This window comes from Aotus nancymaae, unplaced genomic scaffold (assembly GCF_030222135.1).
Source record: "Aotus nancymaae isolate 86718 unplaced genomic scaffold, 86718_ANA_hifiasm-v0.15.2.pri h1tg000002l, whole genome shotgun sequence".
In the NCBI taxonomy this organism is placed as follows: domain Eukaryota; kingdom Metazoa; phylum Chordata; class Mammalia; order Primates; family Aotidae; genus Aotus; species Aotus nancymaae.
The window spans coordinates 23,995,098-24,014,013 of record NW_026988413.1 but is presented as its reverse complement, the minus strand read 5'-3'; the positions used below and the strand labels follow the sequence as shown (position 1 = coordinate 24,014,013).

General features: G+C 41.9%; 1 protein-coding gene and 1 non-coding gene across 3 annotated transcripts in view; one reads left to right on the top strand and one right to left on the bottom strand.

Annotated features, from left to right (window-relative positions):
• CHCHD3 (coiled-coil-helix-coiled-coil-helix domain containing 3) overlaps window positions 1–17,812 on the bottom strand; it is a 298,848-nt gene extending 281,036 nt beyond the window's left edge. For both annotated transcript variants that reach the window (XM_021673837.2, XM_021673838.2), the window contains exon 1: window positions 17,576–17,812. In XM_021673837.2, the coding sequence (XP_021529512.1) occupies window positions 17,576–17,656 (81 nt within the window). In that variant the 5' untranslated portion in view covers window positions 17,657–17,812. The remainder of the gene's footprint in view (window positions 1–17,575) is intronic.
• A 728-nt stretch (window positions 17,813–18,540) lies between these two features.
• LOC135274308 (U6 spliceosomal RNA) lies at window positions 18,541–18,644 on the top strand. Its single transcript, XR_010342157.1, has one exon. It is a non-coding gene; the product is annotated as a U6 spliceosomal RNA (small nuclear RNA).
• Window positions 18,645–18,916: the final 272 nt, after the last annotated feature.

The window sequence follows — 18,916 nt, the reverse complement described above, 5'->3', positions numbered from 1 at the left end:
TTCTTCATAGCACTGACCACTATCTGATACTTGCTTGTTTACCATCTGCCTTTCACTAGAAAGAAAGCTCCATAAAGGCTGTCCTATCACTATATTCCCAGAGCCTCACTAAGCCTAGTTAACTAAATGAATGAATGTTAAATAAACGAATGAAACAATATGAATAAATGGCTGAAGCAAGAAGTCGAGAGGGGGCATAGTGAAAGAGAAGGTGGGGAGGGAAGGTAGAGATCTGATATTGAAGATCCTTAGTGGACTCTTCGGTTGAAACAGTTTAAACTTGATCCTGAGGGTACCTGGGCACTACTGAAGGATTTTAAGCAGGGGAATGGCATGATCAGATTTACACTTTAGGAAAATCACTCTGGCTACAGTGTAGAGAACAGATTGGAGGGGGACAAGCACAGAAGCAGGATCCCTGAAGAAGGCTAAAGGACCAATTAAGAAGCTATTAAGCATATGTCCACACAAAGATTTGCACAGAAATGTTCATAGCAGCATTATTCATAAGAGCAGGAGTGGAAACAAACACATGTCTATCTATGGTGAATGGATAAACAAAATCTCACATATCCATACAACCGAATACAATTCAGCAATAAAGAGCAGTGAAGTTCTGAGATATGCTACAGTACAGACAGACCTAAAAATCATTAAGCTAAGTGAAAGAAGCAAACACAAGGGCCATGTATTGAATGATTCTATTTATATGAAACACCCAGAAAAAGCATCCCTATAGAGTAGGTAAGTAGTTGCCTAAAGCTGGGGTAGGAATAGGGATTAACTGTAAAGGGGCACAATATATCTTATTGGAGTGATAAAAATATTCTAAAATTGGATTGCAGTGATGTTTGCACAACTCAGTAAATTTATCAAGTGTTGAATTGCTACTCAGGAGGCTGAGGAGTATTGCTTGAGCCCAGAAGGTCAGGGCTGCAATGAGCCGTGATCATGCCACTGTACTCCAGCTTGGGCAACAGAGCAAGACGCTACCTAAAAAAAAAAAAAAGTGTTGGAATGTAAACTTAAAATAGGTGAATTTCATGGCATGTAAATTACTCTACAACAATTTACTTTAATAAGCTTTAAAAAAAAAGCTATTATGGTAATCCAGGGAAGAACACACTTAAAAGGTATTCAGGATTTAAAATAGCTAACATTCACTGAGCGCTTATTACGTGCTAGGTGCTACACTAAGCTAAGCACTTCACTTATTTACTCCTTAACAGGACTATGAGATAGATACTTTTATAATCTCTATTTTATAGGTGAGGAAAAACTGAAGCATAGCCAGATTAAATAATTTGCCTTGGATCAGATACTTTATCAGTAGCAGAGGAAGGATTCAAACCCAAAAAGTCTGAGTCTCAAGATCCCACTCAAACATCCCTCAGCATCACCATGCAGTGTTTGAGTAGATGTGGGAGTAAAACAGAAGTCATCAGGGAAGACCCTAGGATTTCCAAGTAACTGGGAGATCCTCCCCCTATCTCAAGAGTCTTCCCATTTCTGCTTCCTGAACTCACCACTTTCTGGCTTTTACCCTCAGTGCAACAGTGAACGTCCTCTGGTAGAAATCACCAATGACCAAACAAATAACTTCTGATATTTACGTAAATAAATATTTTATATTTATAAAATGTCCTATTTATATGACTTCCCTTTAGCATCTAACACCTCTGGCCACTCCCCTCTTCCGGAAACCTCTCCCTTAACTTTTCTGACATCCTGCTGTCCTGGTTCTTCTAGGAGTCTGGTCACATCTTACCACTTTTGCAGCTTCCCCTCTCCTGCCTACCCTTCAATGCTGAAGGGCCCAACATTCTTTTGCCCTTATTCTCTTTTCTTTTCTTTTTTTTTTTTTTTTTTTTTGAGATGAAGTTTTGCTCCTGTTACCCAGGCTGGAGTGCAATGGTGCGATCTCGGCTCACCACAACCTCCGCTTCCCGAGTTCAAGAGATTCTCCTGCCTCGGTCTCCTGAATAGCTGGGATTACAGGCATGCGCCAATTCTCTTTTCATTCTATGTGCTCTTCTACTGGTACTCTCATCCAATCTCTTGATTTCTAACTGCTGTTGAAAAAACTAATTAATCCTATTAATAAATGCATTAGCTCAAGCCTAAGACCTATATCCCAGAAGCCCGGTCTCCACACTGAATTGCCTTATGAACACCTTCCTTCTGGCAGACTGGAAGCACCTCACACCCAAAGTGTCCAAAATTGAACGCGTTTGCCAATTTCTTCTTTCTCCAGCTTTCCTTACCTCATTAATGACACCACCAACACCCAGCTTCCTAATTTGAACACAGGACTGTTGTCAACTCTTCTCTCTCATTCTTAGCCATGATTTCATCAATCCCTAAATACTTAATGAATTCATCTCCTCTCATCCCATTTCTCCTGCCCTAATTCCTGGTACTATCTACCTAAAATGCAAATGTGATAATAGTACCTCCCTGCCTCAAACTCTTCAACAGCCACCATCTATTTACAGAAAAATTCAAATTCTTTGTACAGCATTCCAGACTTCATCATCTGGTGACGGTCTAACTCTCCAACCTCAGATTCTACAGTTTTTTCCTTAATATTTCATACCCTGTTCTACACCTATCTCTTTGCCTTTACACATGCCTACATTGCCTTCTCTCCTGGCCCCTTGGGAGGGAGTCACTTCTCAAGACCCAGTCTAAACATCCAAACCTTCACTGACCAAACCAGTTCCCCACTCCATTCCAACCCTGCCTACCTAAAGCTACTATTCCTTGTGCCCACTGTTCCTTTCTCAAACCTCCAATATCGTCTCAATGAAAGAACAGGTACTGGCCTTTCCACATTCACCTTTCTGCCTTTCCACTAGATTGCAAGCTCCTACAGAACTAAGTCATTCATTCAACAAACATCTCCCAGGCCAGGCACTAATCAAGGCCCTGTGATACATCAGTGAACTAAATAGTCTATACCTGAACAGTTACTTTTATCTCAGGGACCAAACCAGAATGGAAGTGAGATGGAAAAGGGAAGGACTACAGATCAAATGCTGTGTATGCGCTCTGAAGGAAAAAACTACAACTCCCTTCTTGAAAGACAACTTAGTGCCAAGGACTTTCTATTTGAAAATGCCAGGACCAGCTGCATCTTTCTAACAACTAACAGCCACTGGGAATGTTGCTGAAATTCATCTGCGAAGCTAAGATACATCCTAGAAAAATCCCTGTAAGACTGACTCAATTTATACCTGAGAAAAAAAGAGACTCTGAGTAACATTGAGTTACTGGCAGCATCCAGACCAGAAGCAGTCATTCTCAATCTCTAGTCCTATGCTCTACTATTAAATAACACACTTCTCCAATCCCTGCATGTAATAAAAATACATCACTTCCTCTTAAAGGGAAAAAATAAGCTTTCGTTTTTAGAATCTTAAAGCTATTTTAACTGACATATAATACGTATAAAGCTCAAAAATCAAGTGTTAGCTATAAGCTTGCATCTGAAAAGTTACTATTTTCATCTGAAAAAATGAAAATAACATTTACTCTCAGAGATTTTGTGGAGGGATTATAGTCTTTTGCACCATAAACTATAATTGGCTACACAAATATTTGGTAAAGCTATTACCCATATAGCTCCAGCCACAGGGACTTCTTATTTCATTTTGTTTCATTCTTATCAACTGGGTCTGAGCTTGTACTGATTCCTTCTCTATACGGTACATGAGGATTAGGCCTACAGCTATTACAGGCAGCAGCTGCCAAAGTCCTGGTATGGGTATAGAAGGTGCTCATTTTTCTCTATCTATGCTCTCTGGGTAGAAGTAGAATGTCTCTTTCAACCTAATCACTAATTTCTTGTTAATTTTTTTTCTTTTTGAGGCTTCTCTGATGCTCCAAGTTGCTACTTAATGTCAAATTCTCATGTCAATTCAAAACATTTCCCAGTGGGGTCTTTGGTTATAGTTCAGTAATTTACAAGCATGCTCCAAAGGAGTATCTACTAAACCTATCGTAGAGTTGATAAACATATTGTAGGGTTGCGATATTGAGAGTCAACCTTTCTCTTGTTCTTACAATCATTCAACAACTGTATCTTTAGGCCCTTCCAAAGCAGCACTCATGGCCATCTACAGTTGCAGCTCTGCCAACTCCAAGCACTATCACCCTATCCCCAGTCTGCTCATAGCAAGGTAGATATGAGGCAATAGTCTTGCTGTGTTATCATCTCTATCTACAGTTAATGCTCTCTGAGCTAACCTTCCTGTTGCAATAGTTAAGTTCAGACCTGTACACTCAACTGATCTCCTCTGTGAACAGGGGTACTCACTGGCGAGGCAGCTGAGAAGCTTTAGAGATGCTGGCCAGAGTTATACACAGCATATGTAGCTGTAGAACAACTTGTCTTTGTGATGAAAACTGACCCAAAATGGGGATCAATGACAAAACATAAGCTTCTGCAAGAGCTGGATAAGCAGCCTCTGTGTAAGAAGTATCTTCCTCAGGAAACACATCTTTTCCTCAACAGGGCACTTGTTTTAGAAAAACCTTTTCCTGATTGGGAGTTCCAAGATGGCCGGTTAGATGCAGCTCAGGATTGCAGCTCTGAGTGAAAGCGCAGAGGGTGAGTGGATGCCGCATTTCCAGACGGATTTTTATTGCCCACAGACCAGGAGATTCCCAGGCGGAGGAGCCCCACAGGTCGCCAGGGCGGCTGTTTTGGCCGGCACGGCTGTTTTGCCTGCACCCTGGTGCAGCAGCTCCCGGAGCAGAGTAAACAGGACTGTGTTCCCACTTAGCCAGCAAGGGGAGCTGAAACAGGGAGCCAGGCCAGGAGATTCCTGGGCAAAAAAAAGTGCCACAAATCTCAGAGCCGCGGTCTCAGCGGCACAGTGGGTCGCCGCACAGGAAATCACAGAGATCCCGGAGCCTATTCAACAGGCGACCAGGACACCTGGTAGAGAGCCAACCGTTCAATTAAAAAACAAAAGGCTCTGAGGCAGGGAGCCAGGAGATCAGGCCCGGCTGGTCCCACCCCCAAAAAAACAAAAACAAAAACAAAAAAACAGCAATTGGAAACGCTCTGGGTTGAGAGTTTCACAGCAAGCACAGCTGAACCCAGGACGGTCCAGCTCTGTGAGGGAGGGGCGTCCGCCATTACTGAGGCAGCCTGCCGCTGAGGCAACCCGCCATTACAGAGAGAGTCCGTCATTAGAGAGGCGGGCCAACATCATGGAAGCAGTTCTAACTACACCCATATGAACAGGACTGCAAGGAAGTTCACACAGCAGCTGGGTGGAGCCCACAGCAGCTCAGCGAAGCCTCTGCAGGCTGAGAGTGACTAGGCTGCCTCCTTGTGGGCAGGGTAGCCCTGAAGAAAAAAAAAAGGCAGCAGCACAGCGGATACTCATAAAGCCCTAACTCCCTGGGACAAAACACCTGGGGAAAAAAAAAGGGGGGTTATGAGTTCTGCTGCTGCAGACTTAAATTTACCAGCCCAGCAGCTCTGAATGAACAACGGGGCTCACAGCTCAACACTTGAGCTAATATAAAGAACGTTGTTTCCTCAAGCAGCTCCCTGACTCCTGTATATCCAAAGAGTCACCTCATAAAGGAGAGCTCAGACTGACATTTGGCAGGTAGCCTTCTGGGACAAAGCAGCAGAAGAAACTGGTAGCAACCTTTACAGTTCGGCAGCTGCTGCAAGTGATCCCCAGGCAAGCAGGGCCTGGAGTGGACCTCAGCAGTCCTACAGCAGAGAGCCCAGACAGTTAAAAGGAAAACTAAAAAACAGAAATAACTTCATCAACAACAAACAGGACGTCCACTCAGAGACCCAATCAGAAAGTCAACAACTACAAAGCCGACAGGTGGATAAATCCACAAAGATGGGAAGAAACCAGCGCAAAAAGGATGAAAACACCCAAAACCAGAACACCTCTCCTCCTACAAGGGATCACAACTCCTCACCAGCAAGGGAACAAGACTGGATGGAGAATGAGTGTGATGAAATGACAGAATCAGCTTTCAGAAAGTGGGTAATAAGAAACTTCCGTGAGCTAAAAGAACATGTTCTAACCCAATGCAAAGAAACTAAGAACCTTGAGAAAAGATTTGACGAAATCCTAATGAGAATGGACAACTTAGAGAGGAATATAAGTGAATTGATGGAGCTGAAAAACACAACACGAGAACTTCGCGAAGCATGCACAAGTTTCAACAGCCGAATTGACCAAGCAGAAGAAAGGATATCAGAGGTCAAAGATCCACTCAATGAAATAAAACGAGAAGGTAAGATTAGAGAAAACAGGGCAAAAAGCAATGAACGAAGTCAACAAGAAATATGGGACTATATGAAAAGACCTAATCTACGTTTGATAGGTGTACCTGAATGTGACAAAGAGAATACATCCAAGCTGGAAAATACTCTTCAGGATATTATCCAGGAAAACTTCCCCAACCTAGCAAGGCAGGCCAATATTCAAGTCCAGGAAATACAGAGAACACCACAAAGATATTCCTCAAGAAGAGCAACCCCAAGGCACATAATCATCAGATTCACCAGGGTTGAAATGAAGGAGAAAATGCTAAGGGCAGCCAGAGAGAAAGGTCAGGTTACCCACAAAGGGAAGCCCATCAGACTCACAGCAGATCTCTCAGCAGAAACCCTACAAGCCAGAAGAGAGTGGGGGCCAATATTCAACATACTTAAAGAAAAGAACTTTCAACCCCGAATTTCATATCCAGCCAAACTAAGCTTCATAAGTGAACGAAAAATAAAATCCTTTGTGAACAAGCAAGTACTCAGAGAGTTCATCACCACCAGACCTGCTTTACAAGAGCTCCTGAAAGAGGCACTACACATAGAAAAGAACAACCAGTACCAGCCACTCCAAAAACACACCAAATGGTAAAGAGCATCAACACAATGAAGAATCTGCATCAACCAATGGGAAAAACAGCCGGCTAGCATCAAAATGGCAGGATCAAATTCACACATAACAATATTAACCCTAAACGTAAATGGACTAAATGCCCCAATCAAAAGACACAGACTGGCAAATTGGATAAAAAGCCAAAACCCATCAGTGTGCTGTATCCAGGAAACCCATCTCACATGCAAGGATACACAAAGGCTCAAAATAAAGGGATGGAGGAAGATTTACCAAGCAAACGGAGAGCAAAAAAAAGCAGGAGTTGCAATTCTCATCTCTGATAAAATAGACTTTAAAGCAACAAAGATCAAAAGAGACAAAGAAGGACATTACATAATGGTAAAAGGATCAATGCAACAAGAAGAGCTAACGATCCTAAATATATATGCACCTAATACAGGAGCACCCAGATACATAAGGCAAGTTCTTAATGACTTACAAAGAGACTTAGACTCCCATACAATAACAGTGGGAGACTTCAACACACCATTGTCAATATTAGACAGATCAATGAGACAGAAAATTAACAAGGATATCCAGGACTTGAACTCAGACCTGGACCAAGCAAACCTAATGGACATTTACAGAACTCTCCACCCCAAATCCACAGAATATACATTCTTCTCAGCACCACATCACATCTACTCTAAAATTGACCACATAATTGGAAGTAAATCACTCCTCAGCAAATGCAAAAGAATGGAAACCATAACAAACAGTCTCTCAGACCACAGTGCAATCAAGTTAGAACTCAGAATTCAGAAACCAACCCAGAACCGCACAGCTTCATGGAAACTGAACAACTTTCTCTTGAATGTTGACTGGATAAATAATGAAATGAAGGCAGAAATAAAGATGTTCTTAGAAACCAACAAGAATGAAGATACCACATACCAGAATCTCTGGGACACATTTAAAGCAGTCTCTAGAGGAAAATATATAGCAATAGGTGCCCACATCAGAAAAAAGGAGAGATCTAAAATTGACACCCTTTCATCAAAATTAAAAGAGCTAGAGGAGCAGGATCAAAAAAAACTCAAAACCTAGCAGAAGACAAGAAATAACTAAGATCAGGGCAGAATTGAAGGAGATAGAGACACAAAAAACTCTTCAAAAAATCAATAAATCCAGGAGCTGGTTTTTTGAAAAGATCAACAAAATAGACAGACCACTAGCCAGATTAATAAAAAAGAAAAGAGAGAATAACCAAAGAGATGCAATAAAAAATGATAAAGGGGATATCACCACAGATTCCACAGAAATGCAAACCATCATCAGAGATTATTACAAACAACTCTATGCACATAAACTAGAAAACCTGGAAGAAATGGATAAATTTCTGGACACTTGCCTCCTCCCAAGCCTAAATCAGAAAGAAGTCAAAACCCTGAATAGACCAATAACAAGGTCTGAAGTCGAGGCAGCAATTAAGAGCCTACCACCCAAAAAAAGCCCAGGTCCAGATGGGATCACAGCTGAATTCTACCAGACATACAAAGAGGAACTGGTACCATTCCTTCTGAAACTATTCCAAATAATCCAAAAAGAGGGAATACTTCCCAAATCATTTTATGAGACAAACATCATCCTGATACCAAAACCCGGCAGAGACTCAACAAGAAAAGAAAACTACATGCCAATATCCATGATGAACATAGATGCAAAAATCTTCAATAAAATACTGGCAAACCGATTGCAACAGCACATCAAAAAGCTTATCCACCACGCTCAAGTAGGATTCATCCCGGGGATGCAAGGTTGGTTCAACATATGCAAGTCTACAAATGTAATTCACCACATAAACAGAACCAAAGACAAAAACCACATGATTATCTCAATTGATGCAGAGAAGGCCTTTGACAAAATTCAACAGCCCTTTATGCTAAAAACCCTCAATAAACTAGGTATCGATGGAACGTATCTGAAAACAATAAAAGCTATTTACGACAAACCAACAGCCAATATCATACTGAATGGGCAAAAACTGGAAGCATTCCCTTTGAAATCTGCACTAGACAAGGATGCCCTCTCTCACCACTCCTATTCAATAGAGTACTGGAAGTTCTAGCCAGAGCAATCAGGCAAGAAAAAGAAATAAAGGGTATTCAATTAGGAAAGGAGGAAGTCAAATTGTCTCTATTTGCAGACGACATGGTTGTAGATCTAGAAGACCCCATCGTCTCAGCCCAAAATCTCCTGAAACTGACAAGCAACTTCAGCAAAGTCTCAGGATACAAAATCAATGTGCAAAAATCACAAGCATTCCTATACACCAATAACAGACTTAAAGAGAGCCAAATCAAGAATGAACTGCCATTCACAATTGCTACCAAGAGAATAAAATACCTAGGTATACAACTAACAAGGAACCTAAAGGACCTCTTCAAGGAGAACTATAAACCACTGCTCAACGAAATAAGAGAGGACACAAACAGATGGAGAAACATTCCATGTTCATGGTTAGGAAGAATCAATATCGTGAAAATGGCCATCCTGCCCAAAGTAATATACAGATTCAACGCTATCCCCATCAAGCTACCAATGACCTTCTTCACAGAACTGGAAAAAACCACCTTAAACTTCATATGGAACCAAAAGAGAGCCCGCATAGCCAAGTCAATTCTAAGCAAAAAGAACAAAGCGGGAGGCATCACACTACCGGACATCAAACTATATTACAAGACTACAGTAATCAAAACAGCATGGTACTGGTACCAAAACACAGATATAGACCAATGGACCAGAACAGAGGCCTCGGAGGCAACACAACATATCTACAACCATCCAATCTTTGACAAACCTGATAAAAAACAAGCAATGGGGAAAGTATTCCCTGTTTAATAAGTGGTCTTGGGAAAACTGGCTAGCCATATGCAGAAAGCAGAAACTGGACCCCTTCCTGACACCTTACACTAAAATTAACTCCAGATGGATTAAAGACTTAAACATAAGACCTAACACCATAAAAACCCTAGAAGAAAACCTAGGCAAAACCATTCAGGACAAAGGCGTAGGCAAGGACTTCATGACCAAAACACCAAAAGCATTGGCAACAAAAGCCAAAATAGACAAATGGGACCTAATCAAACTCCACAGCTTCTGCACGGCAAAAGAAACAGTCATTAGAGTGAATCAGCAACCAACAGAATGGGAAAAAATTTTTGCAGCTTACCCATCTGACAAAGGGCTGATATCCAGAATTTACAACAAACTAAAACAGATTTACAAGAAAAAAACAAACAAGCCCATTCAAAAGTGGGCGAAGGATATGAACAGATACTTTACAAAAGAAGACATACATGAGGCCAACAAACATATGAAAAAATGCTCATCATCACTGGTCATTAGAGAAATGCAAATCAAAACTACATTGAGATGCCATCTCACACCAGTTAGAATGGCGATCATTAAAAAATCTGGAGACAACAGATGCTGGAGAGGATGTGGAGAAATAGGAACACTTTTACACTGTTGGTGGGAGTGTAAATTAGTTCAACCATTGTGGAAGACAGTGTGGCGATTCCTCAAGGACTTAGAAATAGAAATTCCATTTGACCCAGCAATCCCATTACTGGGTATATATCCAAAGGATTATAAATAGTTCTACTATAAGGACACATGCACACGAATGTTCATTGCAGCACAGTTTACAATAGCAAAGACCTGGAACCAACCCAAATGCCCATCGATGATAGACGGGACAGGGAAAATGTGGCACATATACACCATGGAATATTATGCAGCCATCAAAAACGATGAGTTTGCATCCTTTGTAGGGACATGGACGAACCTGGAAACCATCATTCTCAGCAAACTGACACAAGAACACAAAATCAAACACCGCATGTTCTCACTCATAGATGGGTGTTGAACAATGGGAACACATGGACACAGGGAGGGGAGCACTATACACTGGGGTCTGTTGGCGGGGGAGTGGGGGAGGACAGTGGGGGGTGGGGAGTTGGGGAGAGAGAGCATGGGGAGAAATGCCATATATAGGTGAAGGGGAGGAAGGCAGCAAATCACATTGCCACATATGCACCTATGCAACAATCTTGCATGTTTTTCACATATACCCCAAAACCTAAAATGCAATAAAAAAAGTAAAAATTTAAAAATTAAAAAAAAATGTAATACATATATAAATTTGCATAATCATCACCACAATAAAAACGAAGAAGAGTTTCGTCACCTAAAAAAAAAAAAAGAAAAGAAAAGCCTTTTCCTATAAACTGACCTACACTTATTATACTTGCTTTCCAGACACCTCTGGAATCTGCATCAAGGCAAATACAAAGGGCAATTTACAGAAACTATTTATAGTAAAGAATAGTGAAATAACCCACACACATTGATACTGGGAATTACACCCTGAGGTCCACAGACTGAGTAGTCCATGGGTCAATTCTTCAACTGTATACAAAACTGTCTGCTTACTGCACGGCCCTGGGCAGAGTCCACAGCTTACAGATCCACAGTGGTCTATGAACTGAAAGAACCACCATTCCAATGTAAGAGGCAATCAAGAGAAGCAGGTTTGCCGATATTCAGCCCACTGAACTTGACTGTCCACCCTATTCTCTAATGCTGTGAAAGACAAATTGAAGCAAACGGAGCTTGCCAAGTTTAAATTTTCAGTACTCACCACACCAATGCGTCCCACAGAGGGGAAAAGGACACGTGTCGTCTCCTACAGTCTTCCCACTCATCTTTTCCTACCTACCTTGTTTGGTCTTATCCAAAATTAGTGCCAGACACACCACCCACCAATACAGAAGACAGAATTTTCTCAGAAACAGGAGACTGAGTGAGATGGACAAAGAGAAAGTATTTCTACTCCCAGGGAACAGAGTAAAAAAAGAAAAACTCTTCACTGGCTCTTCTAAGAGGTAAAGTTACGAGCCACATGAGACAGACAAATCAGCCTCCCGCCTCCATAACAGTTTCTCTGTCTTCTTCCAGATGTGTCCTAGCAAAACGATTCAAGAACTCAGACCTATTTTTCTCTCTTGATCCTCCTTCCACTTAGCATAGGTCATTTTCTTTGTTGAGTATTAATTCGCTTTACTATTACTTTTTAAGACATAGGCTCTAAAAACTGCCATTATTATTTGGGAGAAATTAGTCCCAAATACTTAAGGGAAAGGGGGAGAGGGAACCCATGCACATGTTAACAGATACATATGAAATATGTAATGCTTAGCTTATGTTTGTAACTTGTGTTTCTTTATATTTGTCATTAGTAGAAACCATAATCTCTATAAAATCCTAGACAACTTAAGATGGTACTTAGCCCAAGAGCTTCATAGAATCTAAAGCTGAAAGGAGTTAATCATCTTCTACTTAATGAAATTATTTGTACAACATTCTTCAACACTCCCAGTGGCTGACAGAATTTGTAGTCTCTGATAACATACTCTCTTCAGAATCCTCAACAATATCCCATATTAAGTAATCTCTTCTTTTAGGGTCTCAACTGCCAACACTTTCCAAAGCATGAGTTATGTTCCATATTAAGTATCCGTACTGCCATAACTGGCTCCTGTGAATTTCAGCTTGCCACTTTAAGGCCCAGCTGCAGAAATTCGTTTATGTCTGGAAAGCATGATAAATATATCTTTGAAAATGATACTCATTGAAGTTGACATTTGCTCCTGAGTTCACTCACAGCTTTGATGTTTCAGATAAACTTGCAAAAGATTGAGTTGTAAGCACGCTTTCCAAGCAGGCCCGGCAGATGCTCACAAAAAACCCTATCAAGCACATGTAATATGAGTAATGAAAATGCTTGGTCTTTCCATCTCTAGAAATTTATTTTAGCCTTGAGAAGAGGGCAAGGCACAAGAGTGACCTTTCATCCAATTCATATGAGTAGTTTCAGATTCAAAGTTGGAATCAGGTGTCAAAATACGGGTTGTTTTTATGGAAGAGGGAAGAAAAGCTATCAATTGCTAAGAACAAAGGGAAATAATAACAAGACCGTATAAATACCGTGAAAAATAACACTTGGTATGTGAGAAGAAACTTTAAACTTAAAATCTGAGGTAAGTCTTTTCATTGCTTTAAGGAACTCAACAATAGAGAAATACAATCTATTAATAAATTCTGCCAGGCGCGTTGTCTCACGCCTGTAATCCCAGCATTTTGGGAGGCTGAGATGGGCAGATCACTTGAGGTCAGGAGTTCGAGACCAGCCTGGCCAACATGGTGAAACCCCACCCTCTACTAAACATACAAAATAAATTAGCAGGGCATGGTGGCACATGCCTGTAATCCCAGCTACTCAGGAGGCTGAAGCAGGAGAATTACTTGAACCCGGGAGGCGGAGGTTGCAGCAAGCGGAAATTGCATCACTGCCCCCAGCCTGGGCAATAGACAAGACTCGTCCCAAATAAATAAATAAATAAATATTCAACATAGTTATCAAAAGCCTTATGTTGTTCACTAAATGTTACTCTTTATACATTACCATAAATGATGACTGGGCCTGGCAGAGTGGCACATGCCTGTAGTCCCAGAGGGCGAGGCAAGGAGGACAGCTTGAGCCCAGGAGTTGAGACCAGCTTGGGCAACATAGGGAGGAGGCTCCAATTCAAAAAAAGCTCATAATTGCCAACATATTTATATTAAGGGAATGAACCCAAGTCATTACATTAAAAAAAAGAATGAAGATGAAATTACAGACACTTCTTGGTTTACAATCGATTTCGCTGAATGCAATGCCACGAGTTGAGGTTACTGAATGCTTGTCACTTACCCATCATGGTCAAAAAATCCTAACAGCGGACCATCTGTACTACCTTTAACAGTGTAACAGAACACCGAATTCGCTTTCCAGCAGAGACTGACTGTTGAATTATTGGTAAGCTTGGTAAACTTTCAGTCCTTACAACCAATGACATAAATGCTGACAATTGGGCAAAGTTGCAAAGTTTTCTTCAGCCAAGCTGAACTAACCCAACTGCAGTTCAAAACTGAAGTTTGGTGCCTCATCAGCACCATGTTCTCACCAACTGAGCTAAAAACAATGGCTCATGTACATACTGAGAACGCGGTTTCTTATCCTTCCCCATGTCTCAGAAGGAGACATGACTGTTTCAAGCCAAGAAAAATATAAAGAACTAAAACCCATCTACAACAGTCCTAGACAAAAAAAAAACCACACCTTCAATTAGGACAGAATGCAAGACTCCCATTTCCCAGTCCACACCCCTTTGCGTACACCTATGGGAGCACAACAGGCGCTTATTTTTATTAACATTTTAAGTTCACGAAGTTCATGTATCCATTCTTTTGAACAGCTCTAATAACAGCTACTACTCACAAGTGCAAACACTGTCAAAGTACTAGATACTGTGCTAGATACATACATTACGTCAAATTCTGAAAGTAGGCTGCTTTATCCAGAAATACTGACTACAGAAACATAATGAAAAGTGACTTGCCCAGAACCACACGGCTAGTGAGAGGTGGAGCTGGAAACCAACCCAGGTCTCCTTGGTTCCAAGGCACACGCTCTTTCCACTACATGGCACAGCACTTTCAAAGAATCTTATAACTTTGGATGTGAAAGGAACACTATCATAATAATGGCTGCCTTTTTAATGAAAATCTACAATGTGCCAGGTGCTTTACATACCTTATCTCATCTTCTTAACACAACCAATCAAGGGAAATGATGGTATTACGCTTTATGGATAAGGAAATAATAAGATAAGTCAATTATCCAAGGCCACAGGCTAATAAATACCTAACCTGTGATTTAACCTGATATCTGCTTAATTCAAGCCAGGAAAAATATTAAGATCAACTGAAAACATCTACAGAAAACCTAGACAAAAATCACACAGGCAATCAGGTAAAATAATAAATAACCTGATATCTGCTTAATTCAAGCCAGGAAAAATATTAAGATCAACTGAAAACATCTACAGAAAACCTAGACAAAAATCACACAGGCAATCAGGTTAAATAATAAATAATAAATAGTGGCATACCCGAGATTTAAACTGAGGTCTGTTTAAGTTGGCACTCTTTTGATCATGAGCTCAAAGAAATCAGAATGACCTCTGTGTACCCAATACTTAAGGATGTCACTTCTAGAGGAAACTGCAATGGGCTAAGTACGGTTACAAGAAGCTTAAGAGTGCCACCAGACTCACAGGATTTCAGGACTGGAAAATATCAGAGATCTGAGAGATGTACTTAACCCCATTATTTTGCAGATGAGAAAGCTGAAGCTCAGAGAGATTGCAAAACATTCATGTAAAAAAGGAGGATCTGAAGCAATGGAGACCAGAGCAAGGGCATTCCAGGTGAAGGGTATATTCTGAAGAAAAGCATAGAGGTCAGAATGAGCATGCTTGAACTACAGCAACACAGATAAAACGTACTATATGAGAAAGGAAAAAAATGAAGAATGCTGTCAAGTTATAAGGCCAAAGGACAGTTTCTTTTTAAAAAACAAAAATTTTAAAAAGGTTTTTTAGACAATTTTTCCATTTTAATAGAATTCATATCCCTACTGTCACAGTTATTCCATCCAACCTTATCTAATTCTTTTTTTTTTTTGAGACGGAGTTTCGCTCTTGTTACCCAGGCTGGAGTGCAATGGCGCGATCTCGGCTCACCGCAACCTCCGCCTCCTGGGTTCAGGCAATTCTCCCGCCTCAGCCTCCTGAGTAGCTGGGATTACAGGCACGTGCCACCATGCCCAGCTAATTTTTGTATTTTTAGTAGAGACGGGGTTTCACCATGTTGACCAGGATGGTCTCGATCTCTTGACCTCGTGATCCACCCGCCTCGGCCTCCCAAAGTGCTGGGATTACAGGCGTGAGCCACCGCGCCCAGTCTCCAACCTTATCTAATTCTTGATATGAACCTCTGTGCTGTGGCTACATTCTCTTTCGCACTGTGTCTGTACTAAAGCATGAGAATATGGATTTATCATTTTTTCTTTTTTTCTCTCTTTTTGAGACGGAGTCTCTCTCTGTCGCCCAGGCTGGAGTGCAATGGCGCAGTCTCAGCTCACTGCAACCTCCGTCTCCCAGGTCTAAGCAATTCTCTGTCTCAGCCTCCCAAGTAGCTGGGACTACAGGTGCACGCCACCACGCCCAGCTAATTTTTTGTATTTTTAGTAGAGACGGGATTTCATCATCTTGGCCAGGTTGGTCTCGAACTCCTGACCTCGTGATCCACTTGCCTCAGCCTCCCAAACTGCTGGCACTACAGGCATGAGCCACCGCGCCCGGCCCCGGATTTATACATTTTTTCTAACCAATGTCTTCTCACCCAAAACTTATTTTGCTTTGCCTTTTAATTATGTTTCACCCTGAGTGGCATACAGAAACCCAAATGGCAAGAGTCTTAAATCTCTGCATAAAACCTAGAGTTTACAGTAACTTTTTACACCAGAGTAGTAACTGAACCATAATAACTCAATGCAGCCTCAGATACTTTATTACAAAATGTAGTACTGCCATTAATGAGTACAATATAAAGAAATGCTAGTCACAGACCAAAAACTGAGTTCAACAGTCTGAGTTTCTATAAAGAAAAGTTTAATAAATTCTTCTCAAGGTAACAGTTTCAGAAGAAAAGTTTTTTAAACATTTTAAATATTTAAGAAGTTTTATTTCCTGGTAACAACTGTCAAAAATAATTTACAAATGTAATTTATTTATGCTGGTTGATAACAGAAAAGAAATATATGAAGTATTATAAAACTTTCTGAAGTCAAAATTGCTTTATTTACTAGGTTCAGGCATCATACGTCCAAAAATGTGAGGCTCCAAATTCAGGCGCAGCGGAGAGAGTGTTAATGAAGTTAGTGCTGGTATAATGACACGCTAGAGAAAAACCAAGTTTTCAGTTTATGTATCCGGTGCATGCAGAGGGCATTAAAAAAAAGTTCTCGACAACGTTGGTCAGAAATGACTACATTACTTCTACTGATCTGAAAAACTGCAAACCTATCTCAGCCCCTAGCAGACTGGCAGACACTAGTCCTGAAGCAACTGGGCCTAGTCCAAAACTTCGGCGCGGCAGGTCACAGAGGAGGCGCCTGGGAAAGAGGAGATATCAAGTGAAAGTGAAGCAGGGAGAAGCCAGAAGCCACCCCAGGCAGGCCAGAAAAGACTGTGGGGGTGGGAGGCTGGGATCACAGCGGATGGGAGTGGGAGGAGGGGGTATTATCCGAGGGAGAGCACTAAATAACACAAAGCAAATAAAGGCGTTCCTTAAGATGCCAATTCACCCTGGGAGACAGGGTGTGGGCAGTGGAAAAGCAGGCTTTGGGTCCTGAACCCAGGAGGAGACCCATTTCACAGACAGGTACACTGAGGCATGCGTTTCAAATAAAGTCCTGCAGCTAGTGAGCAGTACAGTTACGAGTAGACTGTGAGCCCTTGCAAGGTCTAATTCAACCTGGCATCCCCCGCTCGCCCCCAGCAGTGCCTAGCACCTGGCACACAAACAAGAACTATCTCTGAATGAATCTCCCACGTCTTGAAACTCTGGACTTCTTCCCGGACACCTGGGCTTCTGGCCGTACAACACTGGTGGCCAGGACGGGAGAAACAAGGCTGAGCGGGTCCCGGGAAGACGGGGTGTGACTCCGAGCACTGGCCCTCCGCCCGTCCACGGGCACTCACCCGGATGCCCTTCACCACAGTGATGTTCTCATTCTCGTCCGCCTCGAAGGTGACTCGGCGGGTGCTGGCGGTCCCACCCATGGCTCCGGTTCCTGTCCCCGCCACGGAGACCTAGCGCGGAACCACGTGCACTCTGGGGCCCCCGCGCCCACAAGCGCGTGGAAGGGCCTGGATTCCTTTCCCGCACAGCGGGAGCAAGGCCACGACCCCAGAAGCAAGGAGAAGGCGCCGGTCCTGAGCTCCCGCCTCCTCCGGTCACGCGCCACAACAAAAACGCCTCGGGTTGGTCGAAGATGCGAACTGCCCGCCTCTGTTTGGCAGGGACGCCCGGATTGGTTCACCCAACCCGGATGCTATGGCAACAGGTGGTGTTTGACAAGCTTTCCCCGGAGTCCCTGGGCGTAGTGGGAACTGTGGTCTAGATCTGGCGCGATGAATGCTGGGACATTCTCTACCCGCTCCTGAGCGCGCGAAGGGAGCATGGCATTCTGGGAGTTGTAGTCTTGAGTCCCCAGAGACATCTAACTGGGCAACTTTTTGAAAACATAATTCTAGAAATTTAGGCCACTGAGTTCAGAGACACAATCTGTCTCTCGCAGGGACCCAGAGTTTAATGAGAAAGATGCATGTTCCTAATGAAGCCATTCCTAGAGTTCTATACACAGACTTCTGGCTCAAAACTTAGTGTTTCATTACAGTCATGGGTCACTTAATGAAGACTACTTCTGAGAAATGCCTGGTTAGGTGACTTTGTGGTTGTGCAAACATCATAGGGTGTACTTACACAAACCCAGATGGTGTAGCATGCTACACACCTGGGCCACTGGATATAACCTATTGCTCCTAGGCTACAAAGATGTACAGCATGTTACTGTACTAAATACTGCAGGCAGTTGCAACACAGTGGTATTTGTGTATTCAAATATATCTAAACATAGAAAATGTACAGTAAAAACAGTGTAAAAGTGCTTGCTTTGGCAACACATATACAACAATTTGAACACTACAGAGATTAGCCTTGCCTCTGCGCAAGGATGACACACAAATTCGTGAAGCCTTCTATTAAAAAAAAAATCAAAGATAAAAAATGGTACATTTCTATAGGGCGCTTACCATGAATGGAGCTTTCAGGACTGGAAGTTGCCCTGGGTGAGTCAGTGAGTAAGTGGTGAGTTGAATGTGAAGGCCTGGGACATGACTATATGGTACTATGCCTTTTATCAACACTATACACGTAGGCAATGCTAAATTTATTTTCAAATATTTTTATTCTTCAAGAAAAAATTAACCTTAGCTTACTGTAACTTTTTAAATTTATAAACTCATTTTTTTAACTTTTTG